This window comes from Martes martes, assembly GCF_963455335.1.
Source record: "Martes martes genome assembly, chromosome: 18".
NCBI lineage: Eukaryota > Metazoa > Chordata > Mammalia > Carnivora > Mustelidae > Martes > Martes martes.
The window spans coordinates 8,413,192-8,435,018 of NC_137906.1; the positions used below are offsets into that span (position 1 = coordinate 8,413,192).

Consider the following 21,827-nt stretch of genomic DNA (forward strand, 5'->3'; position numbering starts at 1 on the left):
CCTCAACCTTGCCAGCCACAGGAGTACCAGCCACCACTTACTAAGCTCCTACTGTGACTACTTTTAGGTCTCGTTCTAAGTAATTCTCACAACAGCTTTCATTTTTGGGGAGGAGAAAACCAAGGGACAGAAAGGTCGTGTTTATTAATAAGTCATGCGGCTTTCACTGATGGAACTGATGAGTCTACCTTATGCCGGACGTGCAACATACATGTTACATGTACACACACATACACCTCACAGTGCCGGTCTTCAGTACATGAAATGGCTTCTCTGGGAATGTGTCTTGGTTTAGCATGAAGTCAAAGCCTGTGTTCAGGCGGGGCCTCCAAACGGGCTGATACACAGTGGCTCATTTCTGGGGCTTTCAGTCAACCAGTTATTCCTCACCTCTCCCTGTGTGCCGGGAACCATTCTGGGGCCCAACGGCATTGGTGCAGGGTCTGTGTCCCCGGGTACCCAGAGGCTGGAAGGTGCTTCACTGTGTGAAATTCAAGATCAGCCCCTCCAAGTCCTTAGAGACAGGCTCCTCTACCTGAAGGTTTCAGTGAGAGGATGGTGGGGTAGGGTGAAGGGTGGCCTGGAGGGTCACTGGTAAGGAGCCTTGCAAGTAGCTACAGGCCCCGGAGCCAATCCAGGCTTGAGGCTGTGGGCTTGTGGGAAGGAATACTGCCTTCATTTTTCTTTGGCTTCTTCAGCGTCTTGGGAGTGGGAGGGGAGGAAAGGAAGAAGGTGAGTTCAGCCAGCAGCCAAGGGAGCTGTTGGCACCTCCCACCACTCTCTCCCTCCCCAGACATGATGGAGTTCTGTCTGGGCTTGGCCAAGCGGGGGAATGGAGACTTGCGGGAGAGAAGGGGCCAGGATGGAAGAGAAGTCTGCAGAACTTGCTTTTCCTAGATGTCTCAGTGTGCGCAGGTGGCCTCCTGCCTCCCCATCCTAGCAATCCAGCCCAGAACCCTGGGGAAGGCCTGTGGTGGGCCCTGGGGAGGAACTTTCCAACGGGGAGGGAAGCCTAAGGGATCTCCTGGGGTAGTGATGTGCAGGGAAGGATGCTTACCCCGTCATATCCCTGCTGAAACCTTCCAATAGTTTTCCTTTCTTCTTGGAAAAAAATCCATACTGTCCCCTTTGTCTAAAATGCCCTCTCTCAGATCTTGGCACCTGGGCTCCTTGCCAGTCTGGATTGTGTACAAATGTTACCACGTCCTCCCAAACCCTTTCCCTGATGACCTGACTTAGAGATCAGGAGAGACCCGCTGTCTCGACCATCCTCTGTCTCTTGTCGTGCTTCATCTTCGGTTAGTACTTAACAGGATCTGAAATGTTATCTACGTGTTATCCCGTGAACACGGGGAGTGACTTGGACTGACAGTTTCTGGATGTGTAACCTTGGGTAAATCAGCTAACCTCTCTGGGCCTTGGTTTCCTCATCTGTAAAATGGGGAAAGTGGGCAGTAGTGCCTGTATCGCAGGGCTGTCATGAGGATGAAGGAAATGATGCTTAGCACAACACAAGGAGTCAGAAATGTTAGCTGCCGTGATGATGGTAATGGTTATGATTTGCAGTGTACGGCTGCTATCCCCGTGGCCTAAAACAGTACTGAATAAAAGAAAGCAAATGTGCCTTCAGCTCCCCTCAACCCTGCTTCCTAACAGCCCAGAGCTGCCACAAAGAGAGTCGACCCAGGTAAACATTCTTGGTTTAAGCCTTTGAACCCAGAAACAAAGTCTCAGCCCTGGACACCGGGTCTTCTCTTGACCCACGTTGCTCCTTCCACTTCCACCATCTGCTCTGGTATCTGAGCGCTGGGGGTGGGGGCAGAGCCAGCCCCTCCTGAGCCCCAGTGGGAGCTGGCCCCGGGCATGGACGCTTTGGCCTCGGTTATTCTCGGCCGCCCAGACAGGGTGTGCACGCGGCCGTGTGTGCACAGACACGCGTCTGTATGTCGTTGTGGCTGGATGTGGCTATATTTTGACTTGTTCCCATTTTCCCCCTCAGGAGTGGCAACACCAAGATCAACGGGAGGGAAAGACTGTGTACATTGCAGGGCTGGTAATGCTGTCTGCCCCTTTGCGGGAGCTGCCTGTCTGGGGTCATTCTGGGGTACTGGGCAGACAGCCTAATAAGATCTCCAAGGTGGGGGGCACCTGGGTGGCTCAGTGGGTTAAGCTTCTGCCTTCAGCTCAGTGCATGATCTCGGGGTCCTGGGATCGAGCCCCGCATCGGGCTCTCTGCTGGGTGGGGAGCCTGCTTGCCCCTCTCTCTCTGCCTGCCTTTCTGCCTACTTGTGATCTCTCTCTGTCAAATAAATTAATAAAATCTTAAAAAAAAAATCTCAAGGGGGAAATGGAACAAAGGTAGAGATTGCCTCTTCTCTTCTCCGTCCTCTTTGTTTCCAAAGCTGAGCCCACCTGCCCCGCATCTGTCTGCCCACCCCACCGGGGGCTGCTCGGGTCTGTGTCCCTGCGATCGCTGAAGCATGGCCTCCTGCCCGTTTCCCTTTCCCTCAGTGCCTCCTGGGGGTGAGTGGCCGTAGACAGGCAGGTTTTGCAAGACAGGCTTGGTGTTTTGTGCTGAAGGAGGAGTGCACAGCTGAGGTGTGGCAGCGGCTGGCTCAGGCTGGGGCGGAGGAGGCCCTGAGAATCCTGGTCCCAGGGGTCCGTAGCAACCTTGGCTCGCTGGCTCTCTCTCTCCACCTCCGAGTTTAAGATCCAGCTGTTTTTCCTTTATTGTTTATATGCTCTGCCAGGTTTTCAACTAGGTTATGGGTCTTTTCTAGAGGCCCGCAGAGTTCCACACAGAGCGTAAGAGCCTGCCCTCTGGAGCCAGACTACCAGGTTTTGAGTCCTGGCTCTACCACTTACTAGCTCTATGGCCTTGGGCAAGTTGCTTAACCCCCTCGGGGCCTCAGATACCTTAGTTGCAAAACGGAGGTATTGCGGGGATGTTGGGAGGATTGAATGCATTAATGCACAGAAAAATGCACAGAAGAAACTTAGAACAGGACTTGCCGTGGATTGGGTGCTGTAGACATGCTTATTTTTATTATTATTTCTTAGCGATATCTAGAAGCTCTTTATAGAGCAAGAGTGTTTAACCCTTTCTGGGATATGAGTTGCAGATGTTTCAACAGTCTTCTGTTTTTTTTTTTTTTTCTTCTAACGTTTTATTCTGGAACAATGTGGATTCGCATGCAATCATCAGAAATGATATCTGGTTTTCCCATGTAGAAGTGAAATCTTTACCAAAAATATTTGGCATATATACTTCATTTTTGAAAATTCATTCATTATCGAGGTGAGCTCTTCTGGTAATTGTCTTTCTCTGACTTTTTTTTTTTTTTAAGATGTTCTTTCTTTATTTATTTGATAGTAATCACAAGCAGGCAGAGAGGGAATCATAGAAGAGGGGGGAGCAGGCTCCCTGCTGAGCAGAGAGCCCAATGCGGGGCTCGATCCCAGGACCCTGAGATCAGGACCTGAGCCAAAGGCAGAGGCTTAACCCACTGAGCCACCCAGGCATCCCTCTCTGACTTATTTCACTTACCATGATGCCCTCAAGGTCCATCCATGTGGTCACAAATAGCAGAATTTCCTTTTTTCTGTGGCTGAATAATATTCTACACACACAGTTTCTTCATTCATTCACCAATGAGCTTGTAAATAACGCTACAATGAACATGGCGGGGGCAGATATCTTTTTGAGTTAGTGAGTTAGTGTTTTTGTTTCCCTGTCGGATACATCCCCAGTAGTGGGCTTGCTGGATCAGTATGGTAGTTCTATTTTTAATTCTTTGAGAAGCCTCCACACCCATTTTCCACAGCGGCCGCACCAATTTGCATTCCCACCAATAGCGCACAAGGGTCCTCTTTTCTCCACATCCTCGCCAACACTTGTTATTTCTTCTTTTTTTTTTTTTAAAGATTTTATTTATTTATTTGACAGACAGATTACAAGTAGGCAGAGAGGCAGGCAGAGAGAGAGAGGAGGAAGCAGGCTCCTCGCCAAGCAGAGAGCCCGACGTGGGGCTCGATCCCAGGACCCTGGGATCATGACCTGAGCCGAAGGCAGAGGCTTTAACCCACTGAGCCACCCAGGCGCCCCCCTATTTCTTGTCTTTTTGATGCCAGACATTCTAACAGGTGTGAGATTATTTACTTTGTTTTTTTGTTTGTTTGTTTTTTTACCATACAGATAGAGTTTTGACTTAAAAAAATATATATATATATATATATTTGCTTGTCAGAAAGAGAGAGAGCCCACAAGCAGGGGGAGTGGTAGGCAGAGCGGGAAGCAAGCTACCTGCTGAGCAGGGAGCCAGATGTGGAACTCGATCCCAGGACCCGGAGATCACGACCTGAGCCGCTTCGCTGACGGATCCACCCAGGTGTCCCGAGTTTTGAAATTTTTTATGGGATCAGAGAGATCTTTGTGGTGTGACTCGGAGCACGGCGTCTCTCCACGTAAGACCTTTCCAGGGTGTCTTGTAGCAGTTAGGATGAAATCCAAGCTTCTTACCTCAGCTCCTGGCTGTGGTCCCTGCCCACCTGCCTGACCTCATCGCTCCAGGTTTGCCTGTGCTGTCACTTCCACAGGGCTTGGCTGGTTGCCATCTCTTTCCTCTTCCCACCCTGGGCCTTTGCAAATGCTGATTCTTCAGTTTTGAAAGTTGTTCCCCCACATTCTTCCGCCTGGCTTTCTCTCAGCTGCTGCTTCTCCAGCTACCTCCGACAGGCCTTTCCGGAGTCCCTGTCCCCTCCCCCGGTCCCCTGGGCTGTGTCCCAGGGCTTACCTCAGCACAGAGCCTAGAATGCAGAGGGGCTCAGTGGATGTTTGGGGTAGGGAAGGCTGACTCATTGGGATTGCACTGCTTGGTCCTGGCCTGTCCGCTCGATGCGTTCAGCATGGGCTTTGGGGTTCAGACTCACTCCCTTTGGTGTCCCTGACTGGGCTCCCCTTCCTAAGAAGATCTTTAAGACCCACAGGTGAGCAGGGCGAAGCACAAAGTGGGGGGCTGCAAGGGAGAGGCAGGGGAGAATAAGGGCTGTGCAGAAGGGCTTGGTGTGAAATAGACAGGAGTAGGAAGTCCCGGGGGAGAGCCCTCCTCATCCCTAACAGCCCTCCCAGACTCGTTCTTTCCCTCGCCACACACACTGTCCTCTACCTGCTCGCCTCTCCAGCCCATCCACAGCCCCTGAGAACGGGGTGCTTGCTACTCAGGACCTGTTGGGGCAACAGCTCCAGGCAGCACCGACAGGTTCCCCGGGCACCTGTTTGGCTCTTTCCCCTCCTTTCTCCTCTCGGGACCCAGCAGCCCTGCCTCCATCCTCTGTGTCCCCTTCTCCTGTTCCCTGGTGAATGTCCGGGAAACTGGGGCCAACCAGGGGGAAGTCAGAGCGTCTTCCACTCCCAGTGTGAATGCGAGCAAGGGAAGGAGGGGTCAGCACACACCGCAAGTTGGCTTCTCTGTGCCCGCTTCATGAGCTGTCTGGGCAGAGAACCTGGCGCCCAGCAAAGTCAGTCCCCTGAATCCAGGGCAGTGTGGGAGGGGGACTTCAAAGCCCTGTCCTGTACCTTCTCAGGCTGTAAGGAGTGTGCTGGGTTGACTTCTAGAGACAGACCAAGCCCCCCCAGGGGGGGGGGGGCAGATAATTAGCAGTGTGCAGGAGGTAGAGCCAACTCAGAAAGACCTGGGTTCCAGGGGCACCTGGGTGGCTCAGTGGGTTAGAGCCTCTGCCTTCCGCTCAGGTCATGGTCCCGGGGTCCTGGGGTCCTGGGATCGAGCCCCGCTTCAGGCTCTCTGCCTGCTTGTAATCTCTGTCTGTCAAATAAATAAAACCTTTACAAATAAAAAAGATCTGGGTTCCAATCCTCCCCTTCCTGGCTGTGTGACCTTGAACAAGTGAGTGAACCTGTCTGAACCTTACTTTCCTTATCCAGAAAATACGGTAAATATTTATTTCACGTGGCTGTAGGAATGTGAATTGCCCGGCACTGGGTGTGGTACCTAGTGGATGGCAACAGGTGAACAGGGCTTCTAAATATATTAGAGAAGTGGTTGTCAGGCACCCTGGAAGGTGGCAGAAATGTGGACTCTCAGACCCTACCCCAGACCCACTGAATCAGAAGCTCGGAGGGCAGGGCCCAGCAATCTGTTTCAACCAGACAGATGAAGTTGGAGAATCACGCGCAGACGGTCAGATTCTGAAGTCTAGGACACATCGAAATCACCTGGGAGCTTGTTAAAAATACAGATTCCTGGGCTCAAAGCCAGGGATCGAGGTGAGACCTGGGAACTATATTTTCACCTGAGATGAATTTGAAGAGGGAGGAGGCGTGTGCCCCAGAGGCTGCCTTGGGAGAGCGTCATGGAAGGACTTCGGGTAGTCGAAGGTGGGGGTGGCTGAGGACCCCCTTGGGGTGAGAGGGGATATAAAGCTGGAAACTGAAGGAATTTGCACTTTACCCTGATGTCACTGAGTAAGAGGGAGGACGGGCACACAATGAGGGCAGTGCGTGCCAGACCTGGCCACCCGCCCAACCCCGTGACGTCACTCCCCAAGCCCGGGGGCCCTGGCCGCCCCGGGGTCTCTCCGGCCTCCTCCCTCGGTCCGGCGGCTGCAGGTGGGGAGAGGCCCGGCCCGAAGGCACCACGATTGGGAGGGGGAGGGGGGGACCACAGCAGGGCGGCCGCCGAGCTGGGGGACCTGCGCGACCCGTCACCTCGCGCTCCTGGGCTCCAGGTGGCGCTGCGGAGCGCGGACGCGGGTTCCGCCCCGGGCCCGCCGCCGCCCTCTCGCCGCGCCTCCTTGGGCCCCGGGAACTGGAGCTGGCAGCGACCTTGGCGGGGGCGGCGGCGGCGGAGGTGGCGGTGTCCGCGCACAGGGAGGGGACCTGCGTGAGCCCCGGAGCGCGGGCCTGCCCCTCCCCCTCGCGGCCCCGACGGCGTTAGCCCACGGAGGAGCCCCTGCCTAGTGTCCGCAGGGACCGCCCGCCGTGGCGACGTGGGCTGTGGCACACGGGTTCCACGGGACAGTTCACTTCTAGTTAAAACGACTACCCCGCTCCCCCAAGCTAGTGAGACCCGTCCCCTGTCCGGGGACAGCCGGCCCCTCTCCCCCTCTTTTCCTCCCGAGTGTCAGCGGCTCCTGTCCTAGTTGCCGTGTCCCCCATTACGCGCCCCTTACTTCAGGCCTAGCAGGGCTGTGTGCGTTTCCATCATCTGGTTTAGTCCTGAAGGCAGACCATCCCTTAGGTCCTAAAGCCATCACCGCCCTTTCCCAAATCAATAAATTGCGCTTTGGCGGGGTGGGGGGGTGGTTTAGTAACTCTTCTGAGAGCTCACAGTTAGTGATATGGGATGGGACATGGGTCCGCCGGGCTGGAGCCCATGTTACCTTCTCTCTCTCTCTCCCCCTCTCTCTCTCAGCCCACCTCTATCCTTCAGGGCCACCCGTTACTGTTGTGTAGGTGGTGCACTGCACAACTCTGTAATCAATGTAGATCTATGGAAACATTAGGGCAATTTTCCATTGCATGGCAGTGAAGGGATTTAACGAAGGGGCACATTTTTCTGATTTGCCCAAAGTCTCCTTCTGGGCTGCCCTCGTGTTCCTGTAGCCGCCTCTCCAAGTTTGTTCCTCCTCTTCCCAGCAGGTGCACCTGGCATCCAGATTCCACATCGCACTGGGCTTTCTGCAGGAGCAAGGAGGTCTTCATAGAGCCCGGCCCAAGGGATCTAATGTCAGGTGACAGGGCATGGCACTATTCCTCAGTGGGATCTGTGTGTGTTGGGGGTCACCTCGTCTGCCAGGCCGTAAGTACCCCTCAGAGGTGAGAGCGTCTTGTGAGCAAGATGAGATTTTCCTGGTGGGATTCCTGGGGGGTGGGGCCCAGGCCAGGTGGATGAGACCCATGAGCCAGGCCTGTTGAGCCTCTAAGCTGATACTATAAGGGCTACAGGGAGGAATCCTCCCTTCCCAGAGCCACACTGGGCACCTCGCAGTTTTAAGGGTGGACATGGAGGAGATCTGGAGAGGAGGGACATGTCTCAGGACCACCGATCTCCTTGCATGGATGGTTCCAGCACCAAGTGGGACAGAGGTGATGCTGGGAGTGGAGTGATAGAAGCTGGCCTGGGGTCTGGAGAAGAGGAGCAAAGGATATGGAGGGCCAGTCTCCTGGAAGTGGAGGAGGGGAGGGATACCGAGGCTGCATTGGGTGCCGGGGGGGACACCCTGGACTGGGACCCTCGGCCTGAGGGTGGGGAAGGAAGAGGAGCATTTGATGGGACTGGGGGACCCTGGTCTTGGTGCCCAGTGTCCCGGCTTAGCTTCGGGCTGTGGTGGGGCTCTCTTGGAATGCTGACTTCCCCTCTTCCTCCCTTTGAGCCTGTACCCTGTCTTACCTCAGTTCCTTGCTCACAGGATGACTCCCAAAGCACAGAACCTGCTCCGTGCCTCCAGCAATCCCTGCACCCACTTGGTGCTTCTAGGATTTTCTCTATTGCCAAGGAACAGGCAGGACCTTAGGCTCAACTCTTTAAAGTTGCATCAGAGTACATGCTGCTTCCTGCGGTGCCTGGTGGGCCTGGCTGTTGTGGGCACATCTGTACAGACATTCTGAGCTGCTGCTCAAGGCTGGGAGTGAGGCTTGGGGGGCTGGATGGGGAGGCTGCCTTGGTCAGTGGGGCAGGGAGATGCTGGAATCCTGGGGAGAAGGGAGGGTCCTGGGCAGGAGAGAGGAAGGGGCTGATTGCAGGAGATGCCAAGAGGAGGAGACCAGGCCTTAGGTAGAGGCAAAAGATTGAACTTATTGTGTGTGTGTGTGTGTGTGTGTATGCGGTTTGGGGGAGGGGATGTCCTGTCTGGAACATAAACTGCTCAGAGATCAATTTATATAGCTCCCCCCGCTTTAAAAACGAGAAGACTGAGGCCCTAAAGGAGACAGATGGTGTTGCTGGAGGGGGCTGGGGTTGGGAGGCCGGTCCTTTGGCTTCTGGCCCCAGGCCCAGTCCTGTGTGGGATGTGAGTCCCTCCTACTCCTCTGTCTGTCCCCAAGAGCAGACTTTGGACCTGGGGCTGCAAATGTGGTATCTGTGCACACACGCACTTCTTCAGCCGCCCCACATGGGTGTGGAAGGCCTCTTTCTCTGCCAAGTTCACTTCTTGCTGGGCTACCCAGTTCTTCCTCGCAGCCCCTCTATCCCCCCAGCCCAGCACCAACTCAACTCTGGCTCTCCGCTCAGCCCGTTGGCCCCAGAGCAACAAGCCTTTCTTCAGCCTAGTATGTGGATAGGGAAGGTACTGGGCATCTGAGGGTTTTCTTAGGTTGAGGGACTGACACTGTGCGTGGCAGAGATGAACTTGTGGGGGTCTGGTGCTGATTCCTAGGGCTCTGCTCGCACAGCCCAGGGTTTCGCTCTCCTAAAACTCAGTGTCTAAGGCCTCGATTTCTTTCTTTCTTTCTTTCTTTTTTTAAGATTTATTTACTTATTTGACAGAGAGAGATCACAAGTAGGCAGAGAGTCAGGTGGAGAGAGAGAGAGAGGAGGAAGCAGGCTGCCTACCAAGCAGAGAGCCTGATGCAGGGCTCAATCCCAGGACCCTGGAACCATGACCTGAGCCAAAGACAAAGGCTTAACCCACTGAGCCACCCAGGCGCCCCAAGGCCTCAGTTTCTTGAGCATGCTACCTGGTCGCCACGGCTACCTGATACTGTGGATGTGATCAGAGACCAGCTGCGTGACCACCCCCCCACCCCAACCCTGGATCTTAAGATGTTGGAGGCCACTGGATGGGCATGGCTAGACATAGACCCTCCCCATTAACTTCTTCCCATGGAGCTGATATGGCTCCCCCATCTCTTTTGCCACATGGAAGGACCCCCCCACCCCGGTCAGTCATTCCTCTATCATGCCAACAGCAGGCTCCCCTGCCCAGTGCCTCCAGCACTCTGCCCGTCTCCTACCTCCCACTCTTTGTCCTCCTGCCTTCACCTGTTTGCTTTGGCAACTCTCTGGAGCCTGGGGGAGCCCTCTCAGGACAAAAATGGTCCTTCAAGACCAAATCCTTCCCACTATGGGGACGCTGCCAAGGTAGGAGTGTGGGTGAGATCCTGGGGAACACGGTGGCTAGAGCCTGGGGTGCAACCCAGACCTTTCCCCTAGCTGTATTAATTTTCTGGTGCTGCTGGAGAAGTTGCCACAAACTTGGTGCCGTCAAACACCAGAAATTCATCCTCCCACAGTGCTGGAGGCCAGAAGTCTGCGATCAGTTTCCCCGAGCCGAAATCAAGTTGTGAAGAAAGCTGGGTTCCCTCCCGAGGCTCCGGAAGAGAACGCATTTTTGGTTTCCTCCAGCCTCGGGTGGCCACATCACTCAGATCTCTGTCCCATTGTCTCCTTCTCTTCTGTGTCACGTCTCCTGTTGCCTCCCTCTTTTAAGGGATGGGGTCTCATATCTCTGGGAGGTCATTATTCAGCCTCCTACACCAGCAAAGTCTGGAGAACGACCACATTTCTCCCCAAGTTGTGCATCCCAAATGGTATTTGCCGAAAGGCCTCTTTCATGCCCCCCTGCCCACCTGCAGGTTGGGAAGCACTAGGGGTTGTGGGTAAGAACCTGTGTAGTCAAACAGACCCCAGGGGATGGGCTGGGGCATCACCACTTACCAGCTGTCATTCTCAAAGTAAGGGCCACGGCCAGCAGGATGAGCATCACCTGGGAATTTATTAGAAATGCAATTTCTTGGGGCACCTGTGTGGCCCCAATTTCTTGGGGCACCTGCCTCTCTGCCTACTTGTGATCTCTGTCTGTCAAATAAATAAATAAAATCTTAAAAAAAAAAGAAATGTAATTTCTTAGGGGCACCTGGGTGGTGCAGTCTGTTAAGCCCCCAACTTTTGGTTTCAGCTCAGGTCATGATCTCAGGGTTGTGAGATTGAGCCCTGTGTCCGGCTCCGTGCTCGGTGCAAAGTCCTCTTGTCCCTCTCCCTCCCCCTGCTTCCTCTTGGGCACGGGCTTGCTCTCTCTCTCTCAAATCAATAAAATCATTTTTAAAAATTAAAAAAAATGTGAATAAGACCTCCAACAAACACACGGTGATTGGTAGAATGAAAAGAAGTCAGGTCCGCGCAGGCCTTACCGTGTGCCTGGATCTTCAGGGTAGCTGCTCAAAAGATATTTGTAGCATCAATGAAGGAGCCATCCAATGAGTAATAATGGAATACAAATGGTGTGTTTTTCACTTACTTTACAAACATTTACTGAGTCCGTTTGGGGTCTGCCTGCTGCAAAAGGTAATTCTCCAGAGTCCCCGACCTTGCCAGGTGGCAGCGGAGAGGGGGTAGACGGATGTTCGCAGTGCGGGGTGGGAAGGGCCCCAGCTAGGGGGTGTTTGGATGGGCTGTCCAGGAGCCCGCAGATGGAAAGGAGGAAACAGTTGTGGATTTTCGTGCTTTCAGATGTGTGTTATCTTTTGCAACCCTGAAAAGAGCACCAGCATATGGTGTCTTTCCTATGCCCACTTGCCGCAGGCCCGGGAGCCCACGGCTTGGCCTCTGTGCTCGAAGATCTATTTCCTCACCTGCAAAATGGGAATCAGGACACCCCCTGGGGTCTTGCTTTAAGCAGCACGCCTAGCTTAGAGGAGGTTCTGAAAGCCGTTCAATCTCTCCTTGTAGTTTCCCCAGCAATCCTGTGATGTAGGTATTAACATTCATTTGAAGTCCAGAAGGGAGAGAAATATGTTAGAGACCAAGGCCAAGGTTAGTTATTGCAATCCAGCCCAAATTGAGGCATTGAGCTCCCTGGCAGCAGGGGGGCAGAGGATGAAAGGGATGGTTACTATCTTGAGAGTTCCTTAATTTACATAACAAAAGGAGGCCACCGAGTTCCTACCGGGAACCCTTAGCACAGCTCTCCCCAGGCTGGCCTTTTCCCGCTCCAGCTCCCAGCTAGAGGCTCGGCGGCAGCACAGTTTCTTCAGGGAATCTGCAACTGAGTCACAAGCCTGCTTTGATTCAAGGGGAAGGGACCCAGACCCCCCTCTCAAGAGAGGGAACGGCAAAGAAATTTTGGCCATTTAAAAATTAAATAAATCCCAAGTTGTCAGAATCAGGGTTAGTGTTTACAACCTGAAAAGAGTACTTTTCTCTTATTTGACATACATTTATTTTCTCTCTGTGTGGCAGACCCTGTCCTGGGCTCTGGGGAACACGGGTCCCTACTCCCTTGTCTGAGTGTAAGTGGCAGACAGGTGCCCTTGGGCCCTGGCCCTCTGGCCCTACCAGATGGAGACCAAGGGTCTCCTCAGCTCTGATATCTCCTTTGCTTTGAGCCCCTGGGTTCTGAGAGAGAGCCACTCTGTGCCTGGGCAACCCGTGGGGGCAGCGTGGGGGAGGTGGGGGGACAGTGTGGGGGCAGAGACACAGGCCCAGAAAGGGAAGGCTTTGGAGGCTGGCTTCAGCTTTGGATGAGAGAGAATGGAGGTCTGTGGGGGCTGGGCCCGTCATCCCAGTCTGGGGAGAAAAGTCCCTTTGCTCCACGAGACTCCCACAGGCTCAGCAGTGACGGACACCAGCGGGCTCTGGACCCAGTTTCCTTCTCTGCCATCCTGGACCCCTACTGGAACCTCTGCCCCCAGACTTCGGGTCCCCTCAGCCTCCTCCTTTCTCCTCCACCCCATCCCTCCTTAAGTTTCTGCATAGCTGTCCAAGCTGAGGTTAGTACTGGGGACCACTTGGTCCCTTCACACTGTCCCAAGCCCCCAGTACTTCACCTCTACCCCTGTGACCTCCATCTCTCCTCTCTGCCTACAGCACCTCTGCCGCCCCCCTGTCGTTTCCTGTTTGGTTGGCACGGGGTAGATGGTCCTGGAGCTACTACAGAGTGGTGTGGAGAGAATCTGATCCTTCTCTCACAACAGCTGCCCTTGGACTATGGAAGGGTCTCACAGCAGCACCCCACCTTGTCTGATCTAGAGGTTTCCCTGAAATCACCCTTCGCCCTTGAGAACCCCCAACATCGCCCGAGTGTCCAGTCACGTTGAGTAACACACTGCCTCCAGCTCATTGTTTTGTGGTCCTGACTCCCTGCTAAGCAGAGATCTGTGTCCCAAGGTAAGGCCAACAGCTTCCTGCATGTCCTTTTGCAAAAATTCCCTGACACGTGGCCCCATCGTCCAGGACTGTGGCTGCATCTTTCGTTGCTCTAACCCCACCCGCCCTGCTCATGGTCTCCATCCCCTTTCTTGTAACTCCAGCCTCTCCCCAGGCTCTCTTAGGCCCTAAGTAGCCAGCATCCACTTTTTTTTTTTTTAAGATTTTATTTATTTACTTGACAGACACAGATCACAAGTAGGCAGAGAGGCAGGCAGAGAGAGAGGGGGAAGCAGGCTCCCCGCTGAGCAGAGAGCCCGATGCGGGGCTCGATCCCAGGACCCTGAGATCATGACCCTGAGCCAAAGGCAGAGGCTTAGCCCCCTGAGCCACCCAGGCGCCCCTGGCATCCACTTTTTATTCCCTATGTTGACATTAAGGATATTTCCCTTCCCAGCCAGCCCAGGCCCTCACTCCCAATAGGCTCCCCCATGCTGAGCCCAGCTCCACTCAGTTCTGCATACCCCAACCTTGAATATCTATTTCTGCTTTCCCAGCTTCATCTAGTTTCCCCTTCTTCATTCTCCTTGATGCTGCCCAGCCTGTAGACAACTTCTGTTGCATGAGACCCTGTTCCCCACCCTCAACTGTCCACCCCAGAAGCTGGCCTCACCCCCTATCCCTGGAGACTCACATGTAAGGGGTCTCATCTCGGCCCCCTTGTTTCTTTCCCTGTTGCTGGGGGAGGGGAGGGGACAGGTCAGAAGCTCAGGGTCAGTTTGCTGGCCTGCAGCTTGACCTTGATCTCCTCTCTGGATCAGGAGAACGGAGCGGTGGGTTCAGGCCATGATATCTCGGGCTCGACCTTCTGCTGGGGGTGAGGGGTCTACGCTGTCAGCCCTTGAGATCAGGCGGGATGGGAAAGGGGGCTCGGAACGTGTGTGTGTGTGTGTGAACGTGGGTCACAGCCATTGGAAGTGCAAGGTCCGTGACTCACTCTTCACCCCTCCCTGTGTGACAGGGGCACAGTGTGGACATGTCTCTGGGCTGACCCCCACCTGTAGGCAGCTCCCAGTTTGGGAGATGGGAAGTGAGGGTCCTTGCAGGTGGGGTTTGCAGAGGGTGGGGGTGGAGGGCTCTTGCCTCATTTCTTTGACTTGGCTTGGCTGTACTGGAGCCACTGTCCCAGCCACTCTGTGGGTCCCTGCATTGGAGACATCCCACTGCCCCTCAGCAGCCTGGTCCCTTGAAGGACCTCTGACTCCATCCTGTCTCCAGTCCTACCTAACCCCCCACCCCCATAGTGCCTGGCCCAGCAGAAGCTCAGGGTGACCTTGAATGACCCCTGCCAGCACTCAGACTCACTTTCCCCAAACAAGGATCCAGGTCTGGGATCACTCCTCCCAGATGACCAAAGGGAACCCCACTACCTGGCGGGGTCTAACCCATTAAGACAGAACCTAAGGGCCTCAAGCATGACCTCTTCCTGGGGCTCTTCCCTCTTCCCTCATCTCCCCACCCTTCCCTGGATGGGAGATGATGCAGAGGTGGGACCTCCCCAACCTGGGTTGGGGAGGGGTAGAGGGAGGGGTTGGGCAATCTCAGGTGGTGGGGTCAGGGAAGCTTCTCTCCTTCTCCCCTCTTTTGCTTGGAGTGTGGGGGGTGGGCAGTTACTGGACCATATTTTAAATTTCTCTCCTAACTCCTTCCTCCCTGGTTCCCCCTTCCCACTTTTTGCCATCCCCAGACAGGGCTTGGTTTGGTGTGACACGGAATTGAAATCCCTCTTTGCAGAAGAGGGTCCAGCTCTAGAACATACCACCTTGAGGAGACTCTAAAGTTAAGGGTAGGCAAGGAGTCTCTCGTCGGAACCTTCTCAAAGAGGAGTTTTGTTGTTGTTGTTGTTTTCAAGATTTTATTTATTTATTTGACAGAGATCACAAGTAGGCAGAGAGGCAGACAGAGAGAGAGAGGGGGAAGCAGGCTCCCCACTGAGCAGAGAGCCCGACTCGGGGCCTGATCCCAGGACCCTGAGACCACGACCCGAGCTGAAGGCAGAGGCTTAACCCGCTGAGCCACACAGGCGCCCCTGTTTTTTTTCTTTTTCTTTTTTTTTTTTTTAAGATTTTATTTATTTGACAGAGATCACAAGTAGGCAGAGAGGCAGGCAGAGAGAGAGAGGGGGAAGCAGGCTCCCCGCTGAGCAGACAGCCCGATGCGGGGCTCGATCCCAGGACCCTAGGATCATGACCTGAGCCGAAGGCAGAGGCTTTAACCCACTGAACCACCCAGGTGTCCCTGTTGTTGTTTTTTTTTTTTTAAGAGGAAAAGCAATTCTAAGCCTCTCAGCTGGTCCAGCCAACAAAGTCTTAGGAAAAGTGGGGGCAGGACTGGGACCCCTCGTTCGTTCCCCTCTACCCACCCATCCTCACATTCGTATTGTTTCTTTAATATCAGTTGCCGAGGAACTTTCTACTTCCTGGAGGCCTCCCATAAGCCGGCAAATCGAATGGCTTGTTCTTATTTCTGTGTCTGGGCCTAGGAAGAGGTAGTGGCTACATTTTAAGGCTGAAATGGAGCAACTGGACATACCAAGTTCATGGCTAGGGCTCCTGTAGGGCCTCCACATCCCTCAGCTCGGCCCAGGTGTGTGGATTACCTTCAAGTTTCAGCTCCGACACTTCCCGTGTGCCAAAGTGACCTCAGCCTCCTTTAAACAAGCAAACAAAACTTTTTATCATCGAAATGCTCAAATATATACAAAAGTAAGGGAAATATTATAATAACCCCCCACGTACCCATCACCCATCTTCAACAATCATCCACATTTGGCCAGTCCTGTTTCGCTACACAACCGCCCTCACACACTGCTCCTCTTCCCCAAACCAACATCGCCCTTAATTAACATTTTTATTAAGATCCTTGTAGATTCACAGGCAGTTGTGAGAAATAACACAGAAAGATCCCTAGTACCCTTTCCCCAGTTTTCCCCCACGGTAACTGCTGGAGACTGAGGATTTGTGTCTCCTCCCCCCACCCCAAATCCATTTGTTGAAACCTAATCCCCAGTGTGTTGGTCTTTGGAAGTGGGGTCTCTGGGAGGTGATCAGGCGATTATTGCTCTTATGAAAGAGACCCCAGGGAACTCCCTTCCCCTTCCACCATGTGAGGACACAGTGAGCAGATAACCATCCATAGACCAGGAAGTGGTTCCTTCCTAGACATTGAATCTGCCAGCACCTTGATCTTGGATTTCCCAGCCTATAGGACTATGAAAAATAAATTTCTGGGGGCGCCTGGGTGGCTCAATTGGTTAAGCATCTGCTTTCGGCTCAGGTCCTGATCCCAGTGTCCTGGGATCAAGCCCCCTGTCGGGCTCTCTGCTTAGCAGGGAGCCTGCTTCCCTTCCTCTCTCTCTGCCTGCCTCTCTGCCTGCTTGTGATTCTCTCTCTCGCTCTGTCAAATAAATAAATAAATACATCTTAAAAAAAAAAAGAAAAGAAAAATAAATTTCTGTTGTTTAAAGCCACCCAGTGTATAGTATTGTGTTAGGGAAGCCCGAGCAGACAAAGACAGTAACATTTTGCAAAACTATACTGTACCATCTCAAGGATACTGATATTTGTATAATCTACCAATCTAATTAGGATTTCCTACTTTTGTACTCTGTGTATATATTAATTCTATACAATTTTATCACCCATGTAGGTTCCTGCAGCTACCAGCACAGTAAAGCACAGTAAAGAAAACAAACAGTTCCAACACCAAAGGACCTCTGGTATTACCCTTTTATGACCATGCCCACCTCCCTCCCTCCACCTCCTCCACTTTATCCCCAACACTTGGCAATCACTAAATTTGTCTTCCGTTTCTATATTTTGGTCAGATAAATGGAACCATGTGGCATGTGATATTTTGGGATTGGCATTGATAATTATTATTATAATATAATATTATAATAAGATATTATTATATATAATATATAATAATAATATAATGATTATTATTATTTTGCTCATCATAACCTACCCAATTCATCCAAGTTGTCATAAATCAATAGTTTGTTCCTTTTGATTGCTGTGTGGTATTCTGTGGAATGGATATACCATAATTTAACTCTTTACCTGGTGAAGGACATTTGGGTTGTTTCCAATTCTTGGCTTTTATGAATAAAGCTGCTATAAAGATGTGTAAAGAGTTTGAAGTGCCAAGGGATATGAAATTAGCTACCACATTCTGGGGACCACAGGTGCTTACTGGGTCCATCATTGTTTCTAATGACTTTCCAGTGGGCAGAATTAGAATATACTTTTCGGGACACCTGGGTGGCTCAGTTGGTTAAGTGTCTGCCTTCGGCTGGGGTCATGATCACAGGGTCCTGGGATTGAGTCCCACATGGGGCTCCTGAGCAGGGAGCCTGCTTCTCCCTTTCCCTCTGCCTGCTGCTCTCCCTGCTCGTGCTCTGTCAAATAAATAAAATCCTTTAAAAAAAGAATTGGGATAGGGGGCGCCTGGGTGGCTCAGTGGTTAAAGCCTCTGCCTTCGGCTCAGGTCATGATCCCATGGTCCTGAGATCGAGCCCCACATCGGGCTCTCTGCTCAGCAGGGAGCCTGCCTCCGCCTCTCTCTCTGCCTCTCTCTCTGCCTGCCTCTCTGCCTTCTTGTGATCTCTGTCTGTCAAATAAATAATAAAAATCTTAAAAAAAAAAAAAGAATTGGGATATACTTTTCTCCCTCCCTTCCTTCCTTTTTTAAAGATCCCATTCATTTACTTGTCAGAGCGCAGACAGGGGGAGCATCAGACAATGGGAGAAGCAGGCTCCCCACTGAGCAAGGAGCCTGATGGGGGACTTGATCCTAGGACCCCGGGATCACAACCCCAAAGCCGAAGACAGACGCTCAACCTACTGAGCCACCCAGGCGCCCCTAGAATATACTTTTCAATTAAAAAATACAGCAGGAGTTCCTAAGCTACTTCCTAAATTCAAGACAAAGGGGGAATTTGCATAACACCATTGATTTTGTCTGTGTATCTCTTTTCAACTATGCCATAATTCCATTTTGATATATCAACATAATTATGCTTTATCCTACAAATTTTCACCGGTTCCTAATATGACTACTGAATACAATTTAAGAATTCGAGGCAGGTTTTGTTGTTGTTGTTGTTGATAAGATTTTATTTACTTATTTATCAGAGAGAGAGAGAGAGAGAGAGCAGGTGTACAAGCAGGGAGAGCAGCAGGCAGAGGGAGAAGCAGGCTCCCCGCTGAGCACAAACCCTGAAGTGGGACTCGATCCCATGACCCTGGGATCATGACCTGAGCTGAAGGCAGATGCCCAACTGACTGAGCCACCCTGGCGTCCTTTTTTTTTTAAAGGGAGTTAATTTTGTTCTTAGGGTAGATCTTTGAGTACAGTTAAATTACTGTGTTTTCAAGCCATTCAGAAGAGTTCCCTTCTGTGTAGTTCTGCCACCAACTAGATACACATTCAGGTTCATTTGTTTCATTTTACTTTCAATTTAGGGACTGATTTTTTTTTTTAATTAATTTTTGTCATATAATCATGGAACACATAGGTTTCCAAAGTCAAATACACAAAACAAAGTATATTCAAAGTCTAGCCTCTTTCCCTTTTATTCTGCTCTCTCTTTCTCCTTTTTTTTTTTTTAAGATTTTATTTATTTGACAGACGGAGATCACAAGTAGGCAGAGAGGCAGGCAGAGAGAGAGGGGGAAGCAGGCTCCCTGCTGAGCAGAGAGCCCAATGCGGGTTCGATCCCAGAAGCCTGGGATCATGACCTGAGCTGAGGGCAGAGGCTTAACCCACTGAGCCACCCAGGCCCCCCCCCCCTCGTTCTCTCCTCAATGTCAGCAACCATTAAAAGTTGTTGTCATACTTCCACTTCTAAACCGCCCCCCCCAAAAGTATTTACGTTTGTGTCTCCCTACTCTCACAAATGAACAGTAGAGGGAATTTGCATATTTTCTTATTCCTCTCTTTAGCAGGAAAGCCTGCAGTGTGTCACCCCAGAGATCCTCGGAAACATTGTGTGTGTGTAAAATGAGGGCAGCTGTGCTTTCCACTTGATTTTCCACAGCAGTTTCTGGTAAGATAAAACTTGTGAAAAACTGCAAAGTGGTACACAGAAGTGCCTGTTGACTATTAACCCCTTTTGGGGAGAGCCTCAAGAGTCATGCGCCCGACTTAGCACATTTTGCACAAGAGGAAACAGGCGCACAGAACTGAGAGGACCTGCCCCAAGGAACACGGGAAGCAGACAAGCAGTTCAGTCTCCTGCCCTGTCTAGGAGTCCAGAATAAATCCACCGAAACTTTCTTTTAAAAACTGTATTCAATCTACAGATGCCTATTTTTTAAAAAAGATTTTATTTATTTATTTGACAGAGATCACAAGTAGGCAGAGAGGCAGGCAGAGATAGAGGGGAGGAAGCAGGCTCCCCGCTGAGCAGGGAGCCCGATGCGGGGCTCGATCCCAGGACCCTGGGATCACGACCTGAGCTGAAGGCAGAGGCTTTAACCCGCTGAGCCACCCGAGCGCCCCAGATACCTTTTTTTTTTTTTTTTTTAATTTGACAGACAGATCACAAGTAGGCAGAGAGGCAAGCAGAGAGAGAAGGGAGGAAGCAGGCTCCCTGCTGAGCAGAGAGCCCTATGCGGGGCTCGATCCCAGGACGCTGGGATCATGACCTGAGCCGAAGGCAGCGGCTTTAACCCACTGAGCCACCCAGGCGCCCCTGATACCTATTTTTATAGAGATGAATATTTTAGGGAGCCCTCCACGGGGACAAAGTCACAAAAGGCCCTAAGGCGCAATGAGGCAGTCCTCGCCCGGGCAACCAAGAACGCCCAGAGTCCCTGGAAGGAGCCCGGGGTTGGGCTCTGCGAGCCCCGCGCTCACTCGTCCTGGGAAGCTCTACTGGTCCCAGTTCGGTCCCAGTCCCGGAACGCCGGGAGACGCTGCGGAGGCACTGACGAGGGAGGGCCTGCGCGGGGCCCCTTGACCTAAAGCTGTCCTGTTTGGCGCCTCGACAGAAGGGACTGACAGACACACTGTGGACTCGAGCAGAAGTCAGGTAAATACCCTGCAGGATAAACACGCCACGTCCAGGTTTCCAAAGGCGAAATGGTCCTCGTGAGGACCCGTAGGGCCTCCACCGGTGGCGGTTCCAAAACTTTGGCTTAGGGGCGGGGCCGAGGTTTTGCGGGCGGAAGCCCGCGGGAGAAAGGGAGCGAACAACGGAAATGACGCTTAGTAGCGCCAATGGGATGGCGCGGGGGCTGGTCTTCCCGCCCCATTGGGTAGGGGCTAGCGGTTTCCGGTAGCGGCGTTCGGGAGGGGTGGCGGAGGGGGGCTGGTGGTGGCGAATTCGTGTCCCGTGACCCCCGGCCTCCCGAGACCTTGCATCCCGGCAGCCACACCAAGATGATGGGCTGTGGGGAGGCACAGCTGGAGTTGGTCGAAGGGGAGGAGGCCGTGGCGGCTCCTGGGCTACCCCCAGAACCCCGCGCCCCGGAGCCCAGAGCCCCAGTGCCCGAACCTGGCCTGGACTTGAGCCTGAGCTCGCGGTCCGAGACCCCCGAGCAGCCGACCGGCTGCCCCGGCCGGCGGAAGGGGCGGGCGGACCGGCGGGGCGGGGCCCGCAAGGGGCGGCAGGTGAGCTGGGGGAAGGTCTGGCCGCCCGCCCGCAGACAAGCCCGCGCCCGTCTCTTCACCGTCCCGCTCTCTGCTCCCAGGTCCGCTTTCGCTTGGCGCCGCTCTCCCCCGTGCGGTCCGACCCCACGCCGGCCGCCGCAGCACCTAGCGAGAAGCCCGCGGCACCGCAGGACCTGGGGGCGCCCGCGCAGCAGAGCAGCCTGGCGTTGAGCCTCGAGTTGCAGGCCGCGCGGGCTGCAGCCGAGGGCCAGTTCGATGCGGCGAAGGCCGTGGAGGAACAGCTGAGAAAGTCGTTCCAGACCCGCTGCGGCCTGGAGGAGAGCGTGGCCGAGGGTGAGAGAGAGAGAGACGCCCGGCGGGGCGCGGGAAGTGGGGCTGAGAGGCGCCGCTCACCTCCGCTCCCCCTGCGGTCTCAGGGCTGAACGTGCCGCGCTCCAAGCGGCTCTTCCGAGACCTGGTGAGCCTGCAGGTGCCCGAGGAACAGGTTCTAAACGCTGCGCTGAGGGAGAAACTGGCGCTGCTGCCACCGCAGGCCCGAGCCCCGCCCCCAAAGGTGAGGGACCTGGGCTTGTTTCCGTGTCGTGCCCCTTTCCCCTTCCCGAGTGTAACCTTGCTTTGGGCTCCACTTCCCAACAGGAGCCACCTGGGTCAGGGCCAGACATGACCATCCTTTGTGACCCAGAAACATTGTTTTATGAGTCTCCGCACCTGACCCTGGATGGTCTGCCTCCTCTCCGTCTTCAACTCCGGCCCCGCCCTTCAGAGGACACTTTCCTCATGCACCGGACACTGAGGCGCTGGGAAGCGTAGACGTGGAGGCTCCCCGGAGTGCTAGTTAATATTTTTGTGTTAAAACTATTTTTCAGAATAAAATGGTTTTGCTAACAAATGGGACTCTTCTTGGGAGCCTTAAAATGGGGTCAGGCCTAAGGGTGGGAAGCTGTCCGGGTCCGGGAATCAAGTTTTTGGCCTTTTTGGAACTTGGTAGTGATGGCAGGTTGAGAACACTGTCCAACCTCTTCCCCTGACTTCCGTCATAGAACCACG

The 21,827-nt window shown here is 53.3% G+C and overlaps 1 protein-coding gene across 1 annotated transcript; it reads left to right on the top strand.

Moving 5' to 3' along the window:
* Positions 1–20,443: 20,443 nt before the first annotated feature.
* On the top strand, positions 20,444–21,662 carry PPP1R35 (protein phosphatase 1 regulatory subunit 35). Its single transcript, XM_080830193.1, has 4 exons — positions 20,444–20,780; positions 20,861–21,113; positions 21,197–21,333; positions 21,417–21,662. Exons 1-4 carry the CDS (start codon positions 20,550–20,552, stop codon positions 21,588–21,590), a joined length of 795 nt encoding a protein of 264 aa, XP_080686319.1. The 5' UTR covers positions 20,444–20,549; the 3' UTR covers positions 21,591–21,662.
* The last annotated feature ends 165 nt before the right edge of the window (positions 21,663–21,827 follow it).